Raw genomic sequence first — 24,748 nt, forward strand, 5'->3', positions numbered from 1 at the left:
GAGAAAAATTACATTGCGATGTATTAGGCATTAATTTATTTAGGCAGAAGACATTTGTCATTTAGACAAGAGTACGTGTTCTTTCTATTTGCAATAAGGAGAAAAATCGATATGATTCGTTAAGATGACAAGACGAATCATACGAATGCAAAACTAATGTGGCCACCCACTTGGCAATTATTATCAGCGTGGCGTTTGTGCGGATCTCAATATAATATGTATACATGCATTTTGCTATCAACGAAATCCGATCGCGGCAACGATCAACGATCGTTCGTTTTCCAGGATAAATTGTGTTTTCTCGATATTATCTCCGCACTCGTTTCATCCCGGCGCAACGGATGCACATAGAATGCAGTATCTCGGTAATATTTGATAAGTAATGAGGGAAATTATGAGTATATCGCGCAAAATTGTTTGCCAGTGTGCCGACAAAAGATGTGCAACACGCACCAGTAAGAGACATTATGGCTAATATCGCAATAATTATGATTATTAAAGGATCGTTCACACTTGATTATATTTTCACTAGTTATAGTCGATCGTTGAATAAAAATACCCACATTTTTAATTATTTTAATATATTAATCAAACAGCAGAAATATTATAGAGTAATAGATGGGAGCTATATATACATTGCAATATAATGTACACACAATCCCTTAATGCAGCTTGATTTAAATTAATTGCCCACGCATAATGCAGCTTGATGTAAATTAATCGCAGTCGACTGTCATAAATATCTTCGTGGAAATTAGTTATTCTTTTCGACTTAACGAGCAATGTCTAGAGACAGGATCAAGAGGGTTCAATCATTCGCCTTACTGAATCGTTGGTTGCAGTTGAACATGACCGGCCTGATTGTTACCGAGGGAAAATACAATATAAACCGTATAAGAGTGTCTGAAACAAAAGGTCGAGATTTAACGACTGGCTTGAGGCGTAAATATGAACCGACGGGCTCGAACGTGCGAAATGTAATCCACGGTTGAAATCGCATCGGGTGTTAAGTTACTCGGGAATCGATGGAAAAAAGGGTCGTGATACCGCAATGCATGAACCCGCGGAACGAAGGTGTGTGCATACAGGGTGTATTGTAAATATTTTAATAATGGGAGATCCACTTCAGGGATAGAATTTTAAGTTTTGTGCCAACAAAACTCTATCCTTAAAATTCTATCTTTGAAGTGGATCTTCCATTATTACAATATTTATAATCGTCGAGTCATTTTTTTGGAACTTTGTGATTTTTTATATCAAAAGTATTTCAGCACTTCAAAAGAATTTCGCCATTAAAATTTTGCTTGAAATTAAAATGGATTAAAAAAAAAGGGATTTTACTACATCTGCACGTCTGATGCTTAATTTGAAACTATTTATGGCCGAAAAATTATCTTGACATTTTCACAGAAAAGATTTAACTTCGTCTTGGAATTCATTCCTAGAGTGTCGCGACACACCCTGTATGCTGGACCAACCGTGCGTGGACCTCTTTCGTAACCATCACGCGTTCACATTTTTATGCGATAAATCGTTATCCACTGGAATGACGAATACCGCAGGACGACAAACACGTTCGCGCAGAGAGAAAGAGAAAGAGAGAGAATGAGAGAGAGGGAGAGGGAGAGAGCCCAGTTGCTAACTGATGTACTATGCATTAATATCCGTTTTAATTGATACGTCAGAATGACGAGTAGTTAAGACGGAAACTCGATTTGAAGGTACGTGTTAAAGAGAAATCTATCGGCTGGAATTTAATTACGTGAAATATTGATATCGTAAATAATCTCGGTTGGTTTTGCGCGATAAATATTCAGTTTCCTAATGCCATCCTATTTAGTACAATTGATAGGCACGCTTTTGTTATTATCTTCACATCTGGCAATTAAATTTATTGTTATTCGCAAAAACAGATAGATTATAAAGCGTTAAAGGATAGTTGAAAGAAAAATCTTGTTTTCTTGATAGAAGGAGCATATAATTGCATAACAATTTTAAATTCAAGTTATACATCGCACGTTGTGATTATTACTATTTTGATTATTAAGGTTATTGCTCAGCCATACTGTTTTATGTATTGCAAATGAGTTCTTAGTATTGCACATAGCATAGCTTTGCAACTCTCTTAACAAATAAAACACACTCTTTTCGCAGAAAATAAATGCAATCGCTTCACTCCCTGCAGGTTTAACTGCCCGCGTATTTCATAACAAAACTGCATTACTATCGTCTTACAATCTCCATCAGCAGAGAGCGCATACCCGCGAAGATGAGCGTGAGCAGAGACCAAAAGGTATATATGAGCAGCGCGACCGGAGTGCTGCTCTCTTCGCCGTGCAGTAAACAGATCGGTCCGCGAAGATATCTACGAGTGCATAGAGCGATTCGCGGACTCATTAAGGTTGAGGGATCAACGCGACGTTCCGGTTTCTTCTCCTCTCCGGTGGAGGCGAGTGGCCGCGAAGAGAGGCGCGGTATCCGTGATTAATCGCGTGCGTCAATTTGCCGCCAACGACAGACGGACGTAGCTCTCGAACGAACGTGACTCTCCGGACGAGAGCGGACGAGCATACGAAATGCAAATCGCGTCTGGCGATTTCGAGATCGGCCGGCGGCTTCGATAGCATCCTCACGCGAATCTACGGGGTGTGTTTCACCGGGGAAATACTTTAACAATTACTTTCCCAAGATCGATCTTCCCTCGACAAGAGAGATTTGGGGAGAAAGCGATTATCAATTTTTTGATTTTAATTCTTAATTGAATTTCTGAATAATGTCTTTTTGCATCAAAAAGTTAATAAACCGAACAAGTAACGATACACTTGATACTAATGCAAGCCGTGGGTCTCGCGTTTTTTTTTATTGTTGCGAATTTGCGATAATTCATGCGACGTGTATTTTACATGGTTTAGAACTTTAGATAATAATGATAATAAGTGAGACACATACGCGACGCGTTGTAACGACATCACACCGGTATGATAATATTAGTAAGATCCTTTATCGCTGAGAATTTTAATTGATATGTCAAGGTGACAAGTGGTTAATGCATATCAACGGTTTGCGCTCGTTGCTGTCAGGAGCAGCGATAGTTCCCCGGGAGTGAAATTCCGTCATCCGCGGCATTATCAAAGAATCGTGACGAATATCGAGATATGTCAGGAGGCACTGGAATTGATCAAACGATACGACAGACTTGTGTTGTGGAGAATTAACTTTTATTTCCATTAGAGATACCAAATTAACATGTCAAGAATAGAGCAAAACTGAAAAATAGAATTTGAAAAATAAGTTACGCTTTTGTGGTGATTCGACGATACAATTGTAATTTTCGCGCAACAGACGTTTCTACTAAATGCTTTTCAATAACATTATACGAAAATATAAATTATAGCTGAAAATCGTCGCGAACGTGAAATTTAAAATTTCTTTGGACTTTCTGTACACACATTTTTTTACGCCGAAGGTCTCATCTTGTTACTATAGAAACATAAACTGTTAAGCTTAATCTAATTTACCGTCCAATCCCATTCACCTGCCAGCACCGTAATTACTAGTAACTGATAAGATTGGAATAATAGTGACAGCTGGTTCATTGCACTCGTGTCACTGCGTTCGTTACCGCGAAAGTGCGCTCTCCGCCGGGTAGGACGACGTTTCTCATTGGCGGAGTCGCGCCTAAGGCGAGCAGTTGCTGCGAGGCTTAGTGTCTTCATGGGGTTCTCTTCGTGGTATCGCCGAACTCGAATTACGAGCGTATAATTCCTCGTGGCGTCGCTTCTTCCGCTCGTTGTCTGCGCCGCTCGTCGGCCGCGAGTTATTATCCCGCTCGCGGTGTACGGAGACAGTAGTGCGGATGACGATGAGTGGAAAAATAAGAGTCGCCGATGTATACGCCGAAAACGACAGGGTCGGAGAAAGTGCCGCCGGTACAAGTCGAAAAGTGGTTGCATCTTCGGAATGCTGCTCGAAGATCCGTCGGGACCAGCAACGATAACCGTTTTTAATTACATTTGTGATAGAGCAGCAAATATTTATTAGCGAAATGTTAATAAATGTATATAGCAAAATATTAATTAGCGTAGCTTATGATACGCATAAAATTAATTGCGCGGTGTAAACGACACGGTAATTGTTATACGTAAATTATAAATCTTCAGACCAGCTTGAAAAATTTAAAAGATTTTTATCTGGTAATAACCGTTAAAATTTTTCAAGTCGGAAGGAGGCGCTTTTCCCGCGCGATAGGGCATATTACTCCGTATTACACCATTAATACACTGATAGCGAAAAATTAATTAAAGCATAATTACGGACGAGAAAGAGTAGTTTCGTAGCGCGACACAAGGGAGATCGATGGACCGATCGTGACTTAATCGAAAACATAGCCAGGCCACCTAGATGCGCTGTTCCCGGATAAGGATCGATCATCAACGATGATATCATCTTAATCAATCCAGATCTTCGCGTATCTTCTCCCCTCGCATAATTTCGTCCCGACTATTTCCTCTCGCCACGCCTCTCGTCATATATCTACGGATTACTCATAGATTGCGAAATATACATATTACTTAGCGTGTATTCTTAACTCTGATGATAATTTTCAGTTTTATGTAATCGTCGTCACATGTTCTACTCATTTACTTTCATATCGATTTAAAAATATACGCGATTTTTATGCAAAAAATTAAATTTGTTCCTCGACATAGATAATTTGTTCTTAATTTCGCGAACGATGTTGAAACGATATATCTGGGATAACGGTAGATTCAAAAGAAAAATGAAAATGAGGTACAAACGAGTTACACAGCGAGAGACAGATCGGTCCTCCGGGTCGATGTTGTAACCGCTACTCTCCGGCGTGCCTATCGTTATCGGATAATGAGCTGTCAGCAGAGATAAATTCGCAGAAAGCACAAGTGCCCACTTTGTTGCGTCGTGTAGGACACGCCTTGAGCACGCACGTCTCTATTTGTAATGCACGAACGTGCCTGTATAGTGCGTGGCGCGAAAACGCAGCGAATGCAGCAATGCCGCGGCAGATTTTGATTAATCGATCCTGAAAACGAGGAAGTTGTTTTCGGCGCGATCATTATCGTTGCTTATTTTATTTTAGATTCGCGCGTGTGCGCGTTTTTCGTTCTTTCGCGGTTCTTTAGAAGTTCGACGTGTCGCCTTTCGTCAAGTCAGTCTTGACTGACGAAAATTCGACACTTCGAACACCCAGCAAGTCGATCTTCCAGTTTCGCGCTAACTGTCGTTACAAAATTTCATCTCAGGGACCTAACAGAATTTGGCCAGCACGGTAATTACGATTCCAACGACAACCGATCCGATCGATAATGGTGATGAGGATAATCGCGTACGAGCCGGACGACGCCGGCAATCCTGCCGATTATGACACGCCCTTATTAACCGCGCTCTCTTCCTGGAAAAGAGATTGTGGTACTTCGTTTATTCCGTAATTGCCTTCCGCGATATGATGATTCTTTGGTACATAAGAGTTCGCGTAAACGTTCCGAAAGCAATTTATCGTTATATGTTGCACTGGGGTTGTACAATCTTTATTTTTTAATTTCCGCGTGTGTCATCTGTACATACTTAGTAAAATTTACTGAATGGTATATTTAGCTCTTTTTGGCTTATTTTTTCACGCGTATACGCATTATTTTCATCTCGAAGTTATTCTCTTGGTGTCGCGTAATGGGAGAGGAGCATATTAAAAACACCCAACTCATCAACTACTCAGCACTTTCGCTATTGCAAATCGACCTCGGAATTGATTATCACGTCACGACGTATAGTTTTCAGCACTTCGCAGACGCGCGATGACGCAATTGAAGCGTGATCGCGTACAAAGCGGCCCGGCTCAATAAATTAGGCGAGCCACGTGCGAAGGGATTGGCGATTGCGAAACGTTCGCCGGATAAAAACTAACGATCTTCCCCGAGGGGGAATTCGACGCCCCCGCTCGCGCGGAAGGACCCTCGGAGGCCTGTGTGGAATAAAAGGAGCGCGAAAGAAGTCACATTAGTTAACGCCCGCCGCTCGTAAATACGCTCGCGTGTGACTATTAATTCTGCACGCGCGCTAAGATATGAAATAAAGGCAGGATGATCGCTAATTTAGTTGTAAACGCACGTTCGCAATTAGCGCGCGTTTTGCCGGGGGTATAGTAAATCGCGCGGCCGCACGGACGAACCGCCGATATCTCTCATTTGCTTCTTGAATATTAACGCGAATGGATCAAGAGGTGTTGAAACTGTCACTCCTTTTGCATTTATTACCCCTTTTATTTTGCTTGCAGCCTTTAATACTAATGCAAAAAAAAACAAATCATAAACTGTAAAGCTTGCTTCGACAAATTGTATACGTGCTTAAATTGAGAAAGTAATTCACAACAAATGTAAAGAGTATAAAATAGTAAACGAGAGAAAAATCTTTTTAAAGCAGGAAAGTTATAGATAAATAAAGTCATTAAATTCGCTAAAATAGAAATAGTATTTAATTGATTATATCGCGCTACGATTTATTTATGTAAAACGAAATCCGCGACGAGAGATTGGCTGTATCGAACGGAAACATGTCTCGGCCATTAAAACGAATGAACGATTGGCCTTCAAATCTCTCTCGTCGCCGCCCCAACGGAAGAAGAGAGATTTACAGTCCCATCGATGGTTGTATTTCCACGTGCCGGGCACCCACTGCGGTGCTCCGACAACCAAATGGAGAACCGCATCGTGGTTTGACCACAGGCTTTAACGGCGCGGTTCTTCGCGGTATTCTTCTATAGGTGCGTGGGCGCACCGGAAGTCTTCCTCCGCAAGAACTTTCGAACTCGGTTGAAGATAGGAAGTATATACCCTTGGAGATAGCTTGTCTATGTGTCGTGGCTCTTTGCAGAAATAATCTAGTAACCTTCGTAGGGATATTCCATAGGCGTGGTCGTTATAATATATTGTAGAGAAAATGTAATATGTAATACGGTTTATATAAATATATATTACTATTTTATTATTTTATTACGATATTATAATAGTAGCCGAAAATCACTAAGGGGATTGATAATGAACGATTGAAAACGATTTTCTCAAGCAATTGGAATTATAGGTGCACTGAAACGTGATTACTAACGCGGCATTCGAAAAATTTGCACTTTCTAATTTGAGGGCGCCGACCAGTTTGAGTTATCGCAATTCGCTGAAGGCGTTCCGTATACCTCCGGGCCGAAAGCCGCATTTTATTGCGGCCGCCGCCGGCGTTTTCGATAAAACGCTACCTTCCGCTGATTTCGCGCACGAGCAAAAACCGGTGTTTAACGAGTTCGTTAAATTCGGTCGTAAGTTTCTGCATCTCGGACTCCTCAGTTTCGACGATGACGGTGTGGGGACTAATGAACGTAGGTGGTGCGGAAAGCATATTTTTTTCGATGGAGCCCACCACACGGTGAATTGCCCAATCGAAAGTAGCGCAACAAAGTTTTTCAGGGTGAAACGAACGGTTTCGCGCGGCTTTAACGACACGCTCGCGATACCGCGCGATCGCGTGGGCGTACACGGCATGGGCGTGCGAGAGGAAGTCTTCCTCCACGAGGTGATCCTCAACTTGCTCCCTGCGCGTGAAAGCTCGCACAATTCCCGAGAGAGGCCCGTCACGTTTTCCCCATTTGTCTTTTAAAGTAGAACGATATTGCTTTTATGATGTATTTAGGAAACTGAGAGCATTAAAAGTTTTTTATATATATGCGCTTAGGCCGCTATTTATATCCCGTGTTCAACAAATATAAAATTTATATTGTAGCTGAAGTTTGAAGTGTTCTTGGAGCAAAAATTTGTTCTAATTGAAAATAATCCACTCTTTAAAAAAGGCATGTTATCAGAGTGAATTAATGTTTTAACAAGGAATTGAGAGAGGCCTCTTTTCCGGGATGCTGATTGGTTCTCTTATGCAAAAAAAACATATGTAGATAAAGACATAATAAATATAACCAAAAACGCGCGGATACATCGGATTGAACGAAGCACTTCCGGGCCTCGACTGTTAAAAAGCTTTGTTTCTTTTAAGATTTAAGTAATAAATCTTGGAGAATATCTGCGCACTTGTTGCTTTCAATGGAAAATAATAGAAGAATCCACGCGTCAGTATTGTTTTTTTTTATGTCAAGTTTTAATTAACAATACATATGAGAAATGTAAGCGATCTCTCAATATATCCTTGCGCAAATAGTTTCGGGTACTTCTATATCGTCTGCACGGCAGTTTATTATCATACCGGAGAGAATTAGCTTCGTGCAGGCTGGCAGGATCGATGGATCAAATTTACTACGCGACATCTCGCATTTTGCATGCGTAGATCACGCGCAATAATTTATGCAGCGCGCGTTGCCTCGACTCGGGTCGGAATCACCAGGATCCATAGATCACCTTAATGCTGTCGCTACGACGGCTCGTAAATCATGATGATCCACCCACGCGGCGATGGATCGATAAGAAAAATCTTTGCGAGACTTGGTAGACGATTTGAAACATGGCTTCCTAGTCATGTCGAGACTGATAACGCATCAAGATTTTCGACACTTTCCACATATTTCACGTCGTTTACACTTCTTCATTTATTTGAGATTCTAATATAAATTTCATTCGACAGGAGAAGCAACGTAAAAACGTTCCTATTATATCCGTAATAACGTCCGTATTATTTTTTTATCTGCGTTAAGACATCTTTTCAATCGCTGTTTACAAGATCATTCATATACCTATTTTATTAGCTCTCGATACATCGTCGATTATCTTCAAATAATACCAACCGTTCTCGCCTCCGTCGTGTTACATTAAACACAAACGTTTACGCAACCACGCATTATGTAAACCGACTACTTGAAAGCTATTCATAGCATATTTTTTTCGACGCGCGCCGAAGAGATTCGAGAGCGAGAGTCCGGACCATCGAGACCGCCGATCTGGCCCATCGACCGGGCTGATTTTTTTCTCTTCTACCCGAAACTTCTTGCGTCACAAACGTTTAAGCTCTCTCTCTCTCTCTCTCGTGCGCGTCGAAAGGCCGTCATTAAAAACAAATTTTCAGCACCCTTGCCTCGCCAGTCCCAGGCGGCTCGGACCAAAATAGAAGAATTCTCTGTTTGATCGTCGAACACGCGTAAACATCACTGCAACTCGAAGTGAAGTGGCGATGGAACCTTCGCAGACAACAGCCGTGCCATAAATTAACTCATCGGCGTGATAAAAAATATCACTCGGCATTCACAATGATTTATGCGTCCTCAAATAGCTATTTAGTTAGCTAACTAAATATTAATCTACAAAAATTGCGTTCTAAAATAATAAAAGTATACTTTTCTATCAAATTATAAGTTTTCTAGAAAACTATTATTTTTCCATTACTTTTAATGTTCGCGTCTTGAATGGAAAATTATTTGGATATCAAATTCTCCTCGAGAATGTTTTCTACTTTCTTATCAAATATTTCGGCATTAAATATTACAATTTTTACATCGTGATTCTCTCTCTCTCTCTAATTTAGCAAAAAAAATTTTGAAACTAAAACGCGTAAATAATTAAAACTGAGAGATTTTCCTTCAAGTCATTGTCATGCATCCACATGAAAAATAAATACGTGTGCGCAATCTATGAATCGCATAGTTTGTCCGTAATAGTACCGGTTATAATAGCTGCGTTCGTTATGTCGAATGTGTATAATTTCGCCGGCCGTGCATTCTACGGTCGTGTTTTTGCAGAGGAGTCTTACCTGCCTCTCTTAACGAAGATATATGCCAAGTGTTCTGCACGCAATCTATCGCTTCTTCGCAATGCTCGAGACGTCTGCAAATATGTCCCATTAACATTCTGATTACGCTAATCGTAAAATGAGGCCCATACCATGCATATGTATAATAAATTTCCTCGGCATTATATTAAAAAAATTAAGAAATGTACAGACTGCTAATTTCAGCATTAATCTTCAACGCTTATTTAAACTTGTGAAAAGAACTTGGAAAAAAGAATATTGATGAAACAAATATTCTTTTTATATAGAACTTTTTGTAACGAAAAATATTGATAAGCTATGCTACCTGCGACTTTTACTATCTCTTTATTATTATCTAGAATCTAATATTTCGCGAAGCATTATTCAAAAAATTGTAAGATATTTAGCAAGTGAAAAAAGACTCACTATAGTCATAACGATCGAGCTGCATTAGCAAACATGGATAGCACATCCTGTGACATCGTGACCGATGTCGACTGACTGTGCTTCGTATATATATTTCGTTACAAATATTAATAATTAGCGCTTGTAGAACGGTGAGGACGATGCCGATAACGTATAGATCGACGAAAAGAAAGATCCTGCGAGGACTCGATTAGGAGGAGATCGATTAGATGGTAAACGAGGAGATCGATTAGTGGGTGGCTCATTCGGGAAGAAAGAGAACGAAGAAAGGGAAGTGAGCGCTGAAATTGCCATGAAATTACCTGCCAGTTAATCGCGGGCTCGTTTTACGGGCCGGTATCTCCCTTCGATGAGTGGCCGATACACGCTTTCCGAGCCTCTCGGGTTTCAGCATGTAATACACGCGAGAGATCCACATGCCGACGTTTCCTTTACGTAACTAGCAAAATTGCGAGCCCGTTCCAGGAATGCGATATATTTTTTTAGAATTAATCGCGCGCGAGTCGACGACTCTCGAGAATGACGGATATACGGGATAGAATTGCAATCGAGACCTTGACGCACGCACAATATTTAGCATTTTTAAAAATGCTTGATGCAAAACATGTCAGAGAAATATTCCACGTGTCACCGAAAAAGAATATTTTTTACATTTGCAAAAATTTAAGAAAAATCTCTCAGATCAAACAAGATCTGACTTAATTGTCAAGTTAATTAGAGAATCGCGCCGCGGAGTGAGGAAGAACCGTGAGGAGTGCAGTGAATCACGATTGGGACGGTGGGATGGGATCGCTTGAAACGTGAATGACACTCGAGTGTGGCACGAGGGGTTTTGTCGGCATTAAAGGCGGCGCCAAACGAGTTCAAGTGGATGGATTTGGGTCGAGAAGGTATCGTCGCCGCGACGCGCCGAAGAATAAACATTTGGCATAAGGGACACGCGTATGAATCTTCAAGACGAATGTAATCTCGTCTCGTTGATATTTCCTAATCTTATTATCAAGTTACACTGAGAAAAATTTTTTGCTGTATTAGCAAATCATTTGTCAGTATAGTGACAGCAAACACTTGGTTCGCTGCGAGAGCTAATTAATTTAGCAATAGTAGCAAATCTTTTGTTGGCAATAGCAAAAAGTTTGCTCTCGCAGCAAATCAAATTTTGTTGTCACTTAAATTTCTCTCAGTGTGTAAACCGCGATTTATTTTAATCAAAATATAAGACACAAAATTGAGATGCATTATGTATAACACGAAAAAGAAAATGATACGATAAAACTAGAACGTTTGGCGTAGATTTTTACTTAACCGGCGATGAAAAGTGACGTATCAAATAATCGAATTAAATAATCGGCTGACGCAATCCACCATTAAGGTACGCCATTAATTACATGATAGATGGGCGGTCTCTGTGCGGTGTATCGCGTTTATGTGTTATAATCAATCAAAGTGTAAAAGGCGATAAACACGATGGCGTTGATGCGACACGGAAAACCGTGGCGATCGTCGGCGCGCGGTGTCTCATAAATCATTCAGCAATCGTTGCTACACTATCACGCCGATTATCCGTGTCCTCGTCATGTTCTTTAAAATTATTACTTTTCCGCGTTACTCATTTATCACGAATGATCAAATTAATCGTGTTGCTTTCACAAGCAATCTCTCGTCTTTGATCCTCTTTGCGAATTTTTCGGACATGCCTGATCTCACAAGTCCTTCGCTGTCGGTGGATCCTCTCAGTTTTCAAAACCCACAAAATCGTAATGTAATATATGAGCTCTATCCATGCATTTCGTGAGAAAATTTCAAAGTCTCCCTCTTTCTTGCAGATATTCGCGACAAATACCGCGATGTTCCAGCGACGTCTTTTTTTCCCTTGTGCACTCGCATACTTTTTGACAATGGACGCGTTCATAAAGCGCCATACGTTTAAAAGCCGTACAACACGGCGGGTTCCTTTTTCGCACGATGACGTTCCATTCGCGCATTGCACAGACCGAGCCGGCTGCATTTTGCAACACAATCAATTCGATTGTTACGTTCATCGTTCGAAGAATTATAAATGCCTACGAGATGTATTCGCACTGCGCGAATACTCAAGAACGCATTCTTTCGTCAAGGCGAGATTAAATTCTGTTTATATCTTTTAGATCGCATAAGCAGAATATCCCGCTAGGTCAATGATTTTATACGCAAATTTATTACGTAACGAGACGAGGAGAGCATTGACTTATTAAAAAAAATTCTTCTCCCGATTTATCACAGAGGACAGCCAGCGCGGAAAGGATGTGCGCGAGTTAAAAGGCTACCGCGGTCGAATCCATGAATAAAATTTGCATGGCGAGAGCATGAAATAGATTCCGTATAAGTTTACCACGCTGAGATTCATAAACTCGATTGAACTTCGGGGAACGCCAAAGATTGCGCGTAACTTTATGGTAAACTAACATTTATTCGCTAAAAAAAAAAGATACGTGGAATCTTGCGCAAACTTGTTCATTACCGTCCACAGCGAAAAATGTAATGCCAGTGACGAGATTCGCGATGATGCTGCCATTAATGATTAATGTCGATGACCCCGCTGTAATTGCAACGAAAGTGCGCGCCGGCGGAAAAAGTTTATCACGCAACAAATCGTTCCTGAGAACATCGTGTGTGAAAATTTATTTATTATGTCATTCTGACGATCGTAATTGTCATAATAAACGATTGCATCTCGCGACGATTGCAATCGAGAATTGCAATCGGAATTTTTCGCGAAGTCCATGTTATTTTTACAGCTCTTCTAATTGTACCTTTACGGGACGAAACTGTTGAAGGAATGCTTCGTCGTGATAAAATTTCTATCTGTCAGTCTCATTAAATCCCCGATACGACGAGAAAAAGCTGTAAAATGCTCGGTGATTTATTTCTAAGACTAAACGACGACTTTGTACCGGAGGAAGTATCGGAGTTCTTCTCAACTTGGCGCTCGCGAAACATATTTTACTTCGTTGCATGAATAATTTTAAGATCCTCTTGTACAATATAAAGTGAATAAGCGGTCAACGATTCGTCTTCAAGTATCCGTTTATGCGCGGCGTTTTCTCGCGGTGTCGCCGGTTAAAAGGCCGCCTAAAACCGATGCCGATGCGTAAAAGCGTCTTTTACAGCGCCGTCGACGTCGAGATACTTTCAGCGGCCGCAGTAAAATCGCCGCGAGCAAACGCGCAGCCGGAGTATGTACAAACAGCTACTTAAATTCTAAAGCAGATTTACCGCCGATCACCGTAAAGATTGCCCCGATTTGCATGAGAAGTGACGTTTAAACGGCGCGCGTTCTGTTGCGTGGCATTTCTGACCGAACGTAATTACGGTTGTTCCCGGTGTACGCAAGTATAAACATGATTCTTGATGCGTGTGTGCTTTTAGACGCGCAGTATCATTGCGATGCTTATCGCTTTTGCTATAAAATTATATATGTATATATGTATATGTCACTTTTCTAGCGCTCCGAATTGTAATTACACTAAATGTTCTTAAACGAGGATGCAAACTTTGGTCCTTACTGTAGTGTAACGTCTTAATTATTGATACAATTAGCAACTAATTTTATTCGGAGACAGACTTGACAAATTTTTATTTTAATGTAACGACTCGTTTTAATTATTGATAAAATTAGCAATGAATTTTATTGGGATGATAGACCTGACAAATTTTTATTTTACTATAATGCACAAGTTTAAATGCGACAATTACATAAATAATTCGTGATATAAAAATGGTTAAACGTTATCCCCTAATTTCTAGATATAAGGAATGAGAATTTGTTTATCATAAAAAAATAATTATCTGCTTTAATAATATAAAAATTCACACAACAGCATCTTAAAATGAAGTATCGCTACAATTTTGCCGGAATTGCAACGACCTGCATAACGAGATATCGAGATGCCACCGCGATAAATCGAAGCTATACAAACAGGCACTTAAATACCAAAACGGCATTATTATAGATCACCGCATAGGCTTCGCCCGGTTTGCACGACAAGTATATCCCAATAAAAGCAGACCGAAGCGCGTGAACCGAAAGCGACAAGTTGACAAGCGAGACTTGTTCGCTATGACATTATCACACTTGTTCGCGGCAAAATTATAGCACACGCTGCGCCTCGGAAACGTCAGGCGGCGTAAAATAACGATCGCTGAAATTTTGTTCCACGTCAAACAAGAACATTTATATCCGCCGGACGTCAAGACCGAGGGGAGCGCATATTTAATAATCTGGACCCGGCGGCAATTAAACCGAGAAGCGCGTTCGCTCGATGACGGTCTCAAGTGATTGCAAAGTGATCTCTGCTTAACGCCCCGCTGTAAAATTGAAACGCCGACGGGACTATTTTTTGTTCGTTTGCTCTCAGAATTCACTCTACGTGACATTAAATCTACAGTGTAGACTTCATCATCGCGGATCTGATTATTTTAATATCGATGACTAATCAATTTTTCACAAGATTTCATCCTTCAGCTTAATTAAATTGAAGTAGACACAACTTTTTCTCGAAGTTATACTTTTCTCTTGTCGTCAACCTGACGTATCTCATTACGTACTTGATAGACAGAGTCTATCGTTAAACTGCGATTGATGGTGCAGTCAGCAGTCCGCGTATCACTCTCGGGATTTTAGTTAAAATCCGTATTCCGTGCGAAATTTCCGATTTTTCCGATTTTTTGGAGGAGAAAAGTCCGCTAAAACTGAAAGCAACGTTCGCGACGACCACGAGCGTCCCCGGCGATCGGCACGGTATAATAGCGTGCAATTTATCGATCAATAAATCGGCGATCCGGTCAAGTATCACTTACTGCGTAATGCTACCTTCGACACGGGCCGACGTTATAGCTCAAAGAAAGAGGGAGCTCAAACGTTTCGTTTATAAACGGCGAGATTACAGGCCCGATGGCGGTGCGTCGCTCATTACCGCGCGGCAATAGCGATCGCTATTGCCACGGGAATTTCCGCGCACCATCGTGCTCGCGCGTCTTATACGCACGTCGTCGACTACCTACCACGTTTCGCGAAATGCGGACCATTGCAGCAGCGGTATCAGTTTTCCGCTGCTCACGCGAACATTTCGAGTTATTAAAGGCGCACGAATGTACACTGTTAAATATTAAAGGGTGAAATTTGAAAGTTAATATTTTGTTATTTTTAAATACTATATGTCGAAACTTATTATTTTAACACAAAATAGTATTATTTTAACTCGATTGGTTTAGTTAAATTAACCCTTAAATGCCCCGTGGGGTCCAGCGGACCCCAGACCCTTTACAATGATATATTTTCAAATGTTGTTGCCAAAAATGGAGCTCATGCTCCCATTGATGATAGTTGAGTGATTGATCTACCCGTTTGTACACTTAGCAGTACTCAGTTTACTTAATTTTTTATACTATGTTGAAATTGAAATTTTAACAATATAAGCATTTTATTCTCTTTTCTAAGTCTTGAACAACATTAAAAAAAATTTTCATAACTAAAGATAAAAAAATCAATGAGTAAGGAGACATTTTTCATGCTGGGGTCTTTTAGACCAGAGAGGTGTGGCATTTAAGGGTTAACATTGTTTTAGTGAAATTAACGAACATATTGAATAGGAGCAATGGCGATCTATAGGAATAGTTATAGTAAAAATTACTCAAATATTGAATATTATTTGACACTACGAATTTAACAAGTGTATTCTTAAAAAATAAGCTATATAAAAGTTTTTAAATAGAAATTATGACAGTTTGTTCATATAACATCTTGTGCTGATTTTAATTAAGTCTTACGCGAGGTTACATAAAATTACATTCCTTAGAAATTGTTTCTATATCGAAATTATGAATTACTTTTAATAATTGGAGGTAAAGCTTTATTTGGTTGTCGTTATTGGAATCATAAATCTGTTTGATTGTTAATATCACCGCTAATGCATCACGTTAATCACGTTAGTGCGTCATTTGTATCGCGAGTCCCGTATACGTATACGCCTGTCTAATTGCACGAATGTGTCTGCCTTAATAATCGGATAAATTCACTCCGGCTAACTCGCAGGAGCAGTGATTTCATTCTTAAATCATTTCGCGAATGCGGTGCGAGGCCGACATTAAGTCTCGAATCGGTTCGTTACAATTAATAAACCTTATTGCGACTCGGCGGCGTTAAGGAACGACGCGTATTTGTCACGATTAGCGATCGCCTCCGCCGGCCGATCTCGCCGATCTTTTGTGCGCAACGAGAACGGATATTTATTCGCCCGCAAACGCGGCTTTGAATGCCCGGCGGGATTAGAGAGACGCGGGATCATTATTTATGCGCGCGATAGCCGCCGCTCGCGCGTTTACGGCTGCCTGAATTAATCATGCGTCACGCCGCCACTATATATTTGCGCTAACGAGCCTTTAATCCCTTGCCAGCGTGAATTTGTTTCCATTATTAAGCGAAAATTTCACTTGTTTCCCACACATCGCGTAAATCTTGAAAAGCGCCTTGGCAATAAAAGGGAGAGAAGCGCGGATTCCTTACACTGTTAAAGATTAAAGGATGAAATTCAAAGCGTTACCTTGAATTTATTAAATAACATTTTTAACTATCATGTGTGTGTTAAAATTTATTATTTCAACGCAAAACAGTGTTATTTCAACTCCATTGTTTTAGTTAAATTAACGATGTATTGAGTAGAAGTGCAGTAGCGACCTATATGAATTGGTTAAAAATTACTCAAATTAAGTACAATTTAACACTACGAATTTAACCCGTTGAGGTCACATGGGGTCCAGTGAACCCCAGGCTTTTTTTTCCCCCTGAAAAGTATACTATTTTGAGAGTAAAACGCACAAAGTTTTTTTGCTCTATCTCGAAAAATTTTGATAAATATTTTTGTGAAGAGTCAAATTTCTCGAAAAAAAAAAATTTTTTTTCGCGTTTTTTCAACATAAAAAAATTTAAAGAATTATTGGATTATAAAGAGGAAGTCATAAACTAAATTCCAGTTCAAGGTTTGAGTCGATACATCAAAAAGAACGCCAATGGCAACTGTTGTGGGGTCAATATTTATCAAAATTTTTTGAGATAGAGCAAAAAAACTTCCTGCGTTTTACTCTCAAAATAGTATACTTTTAAGAAGAAAAAAAAGCCTGCAGGGTCCATTGGACCCCATGTGACCTCTACGTTACTTTTAGGAGGTGTGACCTCAACGGGTTAACAGTGTACGATGAAGAAGTGGAATAAGAGTTAACGTTGAAGAAGACAAACTTTGTACATTATACAATCATTTATTGTATAAATATGACGATAAAATATATTTATCGCGCGCGAGGAGTATCCTTAAAATATAAATACCGCTACTAAATTCTAAATAAGTGACACACACTAAGCGACTTGAATAATATAATTGTGTCCGACTCAAGCCCATTAATGCCATTAGCGTTATTTTTCTAACGGGTAGCGTGCCGTGCGAAAATCTACGACACGCGCGTAACATAACTCAGTCGCGCGAAATTAACACGTGTCAAGTATGACAGCTCTCGACTGCGCGTTCGCGGAAAACACTTAGCGCATTATTAGACAGCATAAATCCGCGTCTACGCACAAACACACGCAGGCGCGCGGCACGATAATTATTCAAATCGCACCCCGTTTACGGCGAAAATCGGGAACGTTAGCTGATAATTCCGCGCATAATAACGTCGCCGCTCGTTAAACTAATACGCGACGAGACGCGCACGATAATTACGGTGCTGTCACCTCGTTCACGCCGTGTCTTCGCACCTGGGGACGCGAAAATTTTCACGTCGGATATAGCTGTATCCCAGGTGTGTCGTGTAACAGCTGATTTAACTTTTCACCGATTTGCACGACTAAATGCAGAAGACTCTAGTTTTTGTTGCATGCGGCTGTGCATATGGATGAACAAATATATAAGATCTTTTTATGTTATACATGTTTGTTGCACAAATAATTATAGAAGATTATAGAGTTATAGAAGAACAATTATAGTGGAGTCAGCTGGATCTTAATTGTAGAATATCTTTAGCGTTTAACGATAGCGCTGATATATTATATTATGAGCATTCCTGCTTGCACCTTGTACATCCTTGGACATCAACTAGAGAGCCGTGGCATCTCCTTCGTCTCGTAAGGGTTAATTGATAAGACGGCAGTAACGCGAGATTTACAGTATGCAGCGTGGTATGCCACCACGGACGTTTCAGCTCGCCCGTCTTCCTGATTACCGCGTCGTTAATTAATTTTCGGAATTGCTGAAACGCTCGGCTAATTATTCAACTCTCGGCCAGGTGAGCCGGCGAGGTACCGTACGCTATTAAAATTATTACAGTGCGTAAAATGCGTTTGCACGTGCGTGCTTTCTTACGACGTCGTCGGCGGTTGCCCAGCCTCCGGTAATGTCACGTCTTTATGGGTCAATGTTCTCGTAAGCCTTACATTTTTTAATATAATTATTGCGGCACTTTTTACGTCCGCTGTCAAATGACGGAAAACTTATATACAAATGACGCGACAAGATAAAAATTGAAATATAAAATTTAAATAAAATTTTATTCTCTGGACAGTCGAGCGAATAATTCATCTCGCTTACTATTCAACATCAGTTAATAACTTCCGATTCAATCGGACTCTACAATGCGATATTAATTTACGAGGCCGTACCGGCTATAATGTAATTTCCCGTGTAACACGATTGTTACTCGATGATGTAAGAGTAATTATGCACATAATCATGGGAGGGTAATGCCTCGCGTGACATGATCGATCGGAATTGATATATACGCGGTGGAGAAACACCGCGAAAGGAATTATTCATCTCTCTTTCGAGTATATTTGTGTCGTACGTTGTCTAATGGTTTATACAACAGAATTGATACAGTCCTCGGTTGAAAATGCGTGGATTAAAGTTTGCAGTTACATTTGGAAATTTATTCTTTAAAAAGAATGTACAGATAACCTTCGAATAACACTATTAATTGATTCTGTGTTATTCGAGAATTCATACATCAATTTTAGATATCACGTTCCGTGCTATTGAAAACCGTGCAATTCGAGACTTCCAGGATCCATATAAAATTGGACGTTTGGTTCCAAGGGATTATTTTTAAAAATACTATAAGTATATACTGACAGTTATTAAATAATAATTAACTGTGTGTATTAATATAAAATACAAAAAGGGTAATATTAATACACGAAGTTAATTTTCTAACAACTATCGATGCTCGTTTATTAGCCCTTTATCATTTACAGTATTTGATACATATGAGCGTGATTATTCATTTACTTTATTTATTTAAAAAAAATTTTAAAAAGTAGAGTCGTCACAATTTTTCACTGTGCTACTCGAGACTCCGCGCAATTCAAGTATTCGAGGATCACCTGTATTTCTCAAGGAACAAAAATATATATGAATGTAATCGGTTTTATTTCAATCATGTTCTCCACAGATACGCGCTATCATCGTCTTCTATTATTCATGATAATCACGCATGAATGTCTCGACGATCGTACGAACGAATCGCAGCGGTGTGTAAACACGCCGATTGCCGTCGCCGAATCAATTCTCGCGGGTAATCCCTTTGTAAGGGCCCACCGTTAATAGGAAATCGATACGCTTCAGCCGGCGATGGTCGATGCGACCATGCATAATTTATAATTTCCGCGGCATTACCAGGGCGACAGTCGCGCGAGAACGACAGCCCCGTCGTCTGCGGCATTTGAATACAATGCGGTGCGCTCGCAGCGACGGGCATCGCTAATTGCAAAATCCGCTCGATGCTGCATAAACAAGCCGCTCACGCGTGACCACGCCGGACAAAATCGGCGAACGCGTATACAGCTACGATCGCCGCGGTCGCGCCGCGAATTTTTCGCGCGAGGCGGCCCCGAAAGAATTCGCGCCGCACCAATCGATTAGAAACGGTACAAACGTTTCGTCAGTGCGCAATTAGCGCGAAAGCAAGAATAATCTTATATGAATTATTAATGAGACCGCTGTCGACACTTGCCGACGCTTGTCTTGATGATCGTTTAATTACGCCTCTCGCCGACACGGAAATTGTAGCTTCCTTGGGCATCACTTTGCATCGAGAAATTTATTATTATCATGAACAAAGATAGAACGATAGCAATTATCACTACTTAAAAATTTTATATGAGGTTTAAATAGAAATAATAATTTAAATATGATGTTATTTATTTTTAATCTCCAAAGAATAATTTTCAACAAAGATTAATATTATATATCTCAATTTATTCTGGCGAGATTTTATTTATCGATAACTTTATATATTGATATATAGTTATGTTTCAAATAAATGAATTACGAAGGGAATTAATTATTATTTTTTACTTACAATATTTTATCTGATTGCAGGGTGTGGCTGCAACAATTTGGGTTCCACGAATTCTGCCTGTGACATCGTGTCCGGACAGTGTCAGTGCAAATCACACGTTATTGGCAGGCAGTGCAACGAATGCAATGTAAGACTCGATTTTCTACAATACTATAGATACCGTAAATTTTCAGTTTTGTAAATTAGATTAAATTTGTATATTTAAGTAAAACTATTTAAGTAAAAAACTATTGGTAATAATAGAAAGTAATATTAGAAGAACCAAGTCAAAAAGAAAATGAAATTGATCGAGCGATATCAAACGCGATGATTAAGATAAACTCACGATCGGTGATCTGTAACGTTGAGGTACATTATCTCGATAGACATCTAACAGCGAAGACAAATGCCCTGTTTCGTAATGCGACTGTATCAGATATCGGGAAATATCCAGTGATCTGTAATATAGAAGTGGTAACCGCCGGACATAGTCAGACATGATAAATCGTATTGTCCGTCGAAGTCCGGCGATCAAAGTCACTCGACAGATCCTTCGCGACAATGCCGACAATTAATACGATAATGTAAGACTAAGAGCTTGCTAAGAGACTGACGCCAGCAGAGTCTAATCTAGACAAGTCACAATTCTTTAATATTCTTAAATATTTATTCTTTTTTTTTATTTATTATTCTATTAATGCAAGCTTCAAGACAATATCGATTAATCTTGCGACTGCTCTCGCACATCTGACGTTTGTCTTTGCGACTCGGTGGACATTTCTAATTGTCGGATTTAACATGACAAATTAGGTCGGTTATTGGGGATTCGCATCGGGAGCCGGCTGCACATCTTGCGACTGCGATTCCATGGGATCCCACAACGCATCCTGCCACAGTGATACAGGAGTATGCTACTGCAAGCCGGGTGTGGGTGGTGCGCGCTGCAACAGTTGTCAGTCCGGATACTATGGCTTCTCTTTGAACGGCTGTCAACGTGAGTCAGATCGTTTTCCTAACGTGGTGTTTCTTAGCCAAAATCAAACCCCTCGCAAATTTCTTTGTCGTACTATAAGTTTTGCAAGTGATATTTCTATCTTAAACAGAACGATGAATATAAGAGACTGGTAGAATAAAGACTTTCTTCACAATCTTTGCTCGCGCGATCCTGAGGAATTAATACGCGACAAAGCTCGCCTGTCTTTTTTTCTGTAACTGATAAACTATCAGCGCGCGGAATTGTCGACTGTAAACTTCACAAGAGGGAAAAAGAAATTATAAAACACCCAAGTAGACTTTGCTCGCGTCCTTTGCTACCTCTATATAAAGTCTCGGCGAGATAAACCGGCGAACGGATGTGACATCCTACGATTGCTCCACAGTGTGCGACTCGTGTACGCGACCCGGTCACGTGTGCGACCCCGACACCGGTCGCTGCGTGTGTCCCCGCTTGACCTACGGCGAGCACTGCGACCGGTGCCGACCGGGTGCGTGGGACCTGGTGCCGAGCGTCGGCTGCAAGCCGTGCGCTTGCACCCTGGGCGCCACGCGGTCCCAGTGCGACCATCAGGGTCAGTGCCCCTGCAGGATCGGCTACGACGGGCTCAGGTGCGAGAGATGCGCCAAAGGTTACTACGGCTATCCGAGATGCCGTCCTTGCGGCTGCAGCTTGGCCGGCACGACGCACTGCCGGGACGGCGTCTGCGAGTGCGACGACAAGGGACAGTGCCCGTGCAAGGTGAGAGAGACGAGGAGGAGCAAAAGTTTAGGTAGAAAATTTACACTGTTAAATTCGCAGTGTCAAATTATACTTGAGGCATTTTTAACCATTCACCATTGTTTCTACTCAATATGTTGTTAATTTCATTAAACCAAATTAAAGTTCAAATAATACTGTTTTTTTTATAATAAATTTTGACACCTGGTAGTTAAAAATAACAAAACGTTATTTAACTCAAGGTATTGGTTTGAATTTTATTCTGTAATATTTAACAATGTAAATAGATTTTCTTCTACGCAATGGAGAAAAAAGTATCGAATAAAAATCGATGCTGAAGAAACAAAATAAACAGTTTAGGAATTGGCTCGTATGTATGTAAACTTTGTAAGATGCGAAACGAATTTTCCAAATCATTATATTCTATTCGCGAAAACTCAAAATTATAAAATGGGATTATTTTAGTTATCTCCCTGTGAGTTTTTTAGTCTGAAATTAATCCTGAACTTTCTTGAAAAAAATGTATGCATTTGCTTCCGACGTAACGTCGGAGAAAGACATTGATTGAACAATCATTTTCAAGGAACTGGTCATCGGACGACAGTGCAATCAGTGCAAGGAAGGCACTTTCGGCCTTGCGATGAACAATGTCAGGGGATGCACCGAGTGCTTCTGCTTCGGAAGGAGCACTCTTTGTCAGCAGGCCGGACTCAGTTGGGGTCAACGTAGATTGACTCGGCCCCGCGTTCTTTATATCAACGACACGGTCAACGATGTAATAGTAAGATCCGTTTCGGCTGTTAAATTTTGACGAATGAGTTTTATCAAACAATATTTTATACGTCGTATCGCCGTCTGATATTATCGTACGATTAAACAGATAACAAACTTCGGCTCCACGACTGTACTGCCAGCGGTGAACGGCGGATTGAACGTGACAAACGGCCTCTCCGTAATCCCCGGATCCAATGGCGATGTTACGTTGCCCACAAATCTTTATTACAGTTATCCTTTATATTGGAGACTGCCGGATTCCTTTCTAGGCGATAAGGTAATTTTTCGAAGATGTTTCGAACACATTCTGCGTCAAATACAAATAAGTCGAGATGCATTTCGTCTCGTTTTTAAATCAAATTTTGTGTATGTATGTACAATTCGCTCGTGATTGAACCGCATGAAACATCAGAGACTCGCATTAAATTCTTTAAGGTCGTTTCTTACGGAGGATTCCTGCGCTTTAAAACCTCGACGGAAGGTGGGATACCTCTGAGATCGAATCTTCGATATCCTGTGGTGCAGTTGCAAGGAAACAATAAGATTGTCCTGGAGTATTATCTGCATCTACCAGTGAACGATAATCATTATGAAGTCAGGTATATAATCAGTTAATTGAAAAGAGGAAAAAGAGTACGTTGATTCGATGTAAATTAAATGTGAATTAAACACTTTAATGTATAATTCATCATATTAGAATTTAATGAATAATCTATTTAATTAGATTTTATCATATTATGGAATTTTTTTAAAGATTTATTAACACTGTTCAAACCTTACGCTATACGACTGACATGTATCTGTTATCTTAGATTCCACGAGTCGTTGTGGCAGCTGCAAAACAGGCCAGATTACAAAGTCTCCAGGGAGGTCCTAATGGTCGCGTTACAAAACTTGCAGTACATCCTCGTGAAAGCCTCCGACAACGCCGAATTCACGAAAACTACGTGCGTAACTACATTATAGACATAGACAGTAAAATAAATTGTTGTACATTTATTTTTCAATGTTTCTTTCTATGCTTTATTTTTGACAAGCAAATTTAGAAACAAAAATTATTTTATCTGTTAATTCTATTACTTTTTTTTTATGTATATATATATGAATTTCTAATGGTACTTTATTAATCCGTGTGCTGCTCAGATTGCTGGAAGCTTCTCTCGACGCCGCCGTCCTGATGCCTACGCACTCGCCACCGCTGGCGACTGGAGTGGAGATCTGCCAGTGCCCGGCGGAATACAACGGCACGTCTTGCCAGGATCCCAGCATCGGTTTTTACAGGTGGTACAAGAACACCACCGCCACGTCTACCATCGTGATCGATCTTGTCGGACAAGCCAGGCGCTGCCAGTGCAACGGGAGATCCGAGCTGTGCGACAGGGAGACGGGATATTGCTTGGTAAGCATTACTTAAACATTTTCCTACGAGTGTACACTATTCGCAAAGATGATAGCGCGACAGGAAGTGTGCTGAGAGACAAGTGTATAAGGATATGAGCTAGAGTTGATACAAGATAAATTTCTTACTAAGGAGCCTTCGAATCTGTATGATATTTACGGATTTACATTCTTTTTTCTTTCGCATTATCTGCATTTGCTATTCATACAAATAATTTCTGTAAATTGATTTCCCCCCCCCCCCCGATTCTAATATTTTCCGATGTTTTTGTATTAATAGAATTTGAAAGAAATAAATATATAGAT

At 40.3% G+C, this 24,748-nt stretch overlaps 1 protein-coding gene across 2 annotated transcripts in view; it reads left to right on the forward strand.

Moving 5' to 3' along the window:
- Wb (wing blister) overlaps positions 1–24,748 on the forward strand; it is a 144,888-nt gene that overhangs the window by 109,078 nt on the left and 11,062 nt on the right. For both annotated transcript variants that reach the window (XM_071790435.1, XM_071790436.1), the window contains 8 exons: positions 20,598–20,704; positions 21,367–21,550; positions 21,936–22,291; positions 22,854–23,051; positions 23,151–23,321; positions 23,480–23,643; positions 23,857–23,991; positions 24,188–24,443. In XM_071790435.1, the coding sequence (XP_071646536.1) occupies positions 20,598–20,704; positions 21,367–21,550; positions 21,936–22,291; positions 22,854–23,051; positions 23,151–23,321; positions 23,480–23,643; positions 23,857–23,991; positions 24,188–24,443 (1,571 nt within the window). The remainder of the gene's footprint in view (positions 1–20,597; positions 20,705–21,366; positions 21,551–21,935; positions 22,292–22,853; positions 23,052–23,150; positions 23,322–23,479; positions 23,644–23,856; positions 23,992–24,187; positions 24,444–24,748) is intronic.

Source organism: Temnothorax longispinosus, chromosome 10 (assembly GCF_030848805.1).
Source record: "Temnothorax longispinosus isolate EJ_2023e chromosome 10, Tlon_JGU_v1, whole genome shotgun sequence".
Classification (NCBI taxonomy): Eukaryota; Metazoa; Arthropoda; class Insecta; order Hymenoptera; family Formicidae; genus Temnothorax; species Temnothorax longispinosus.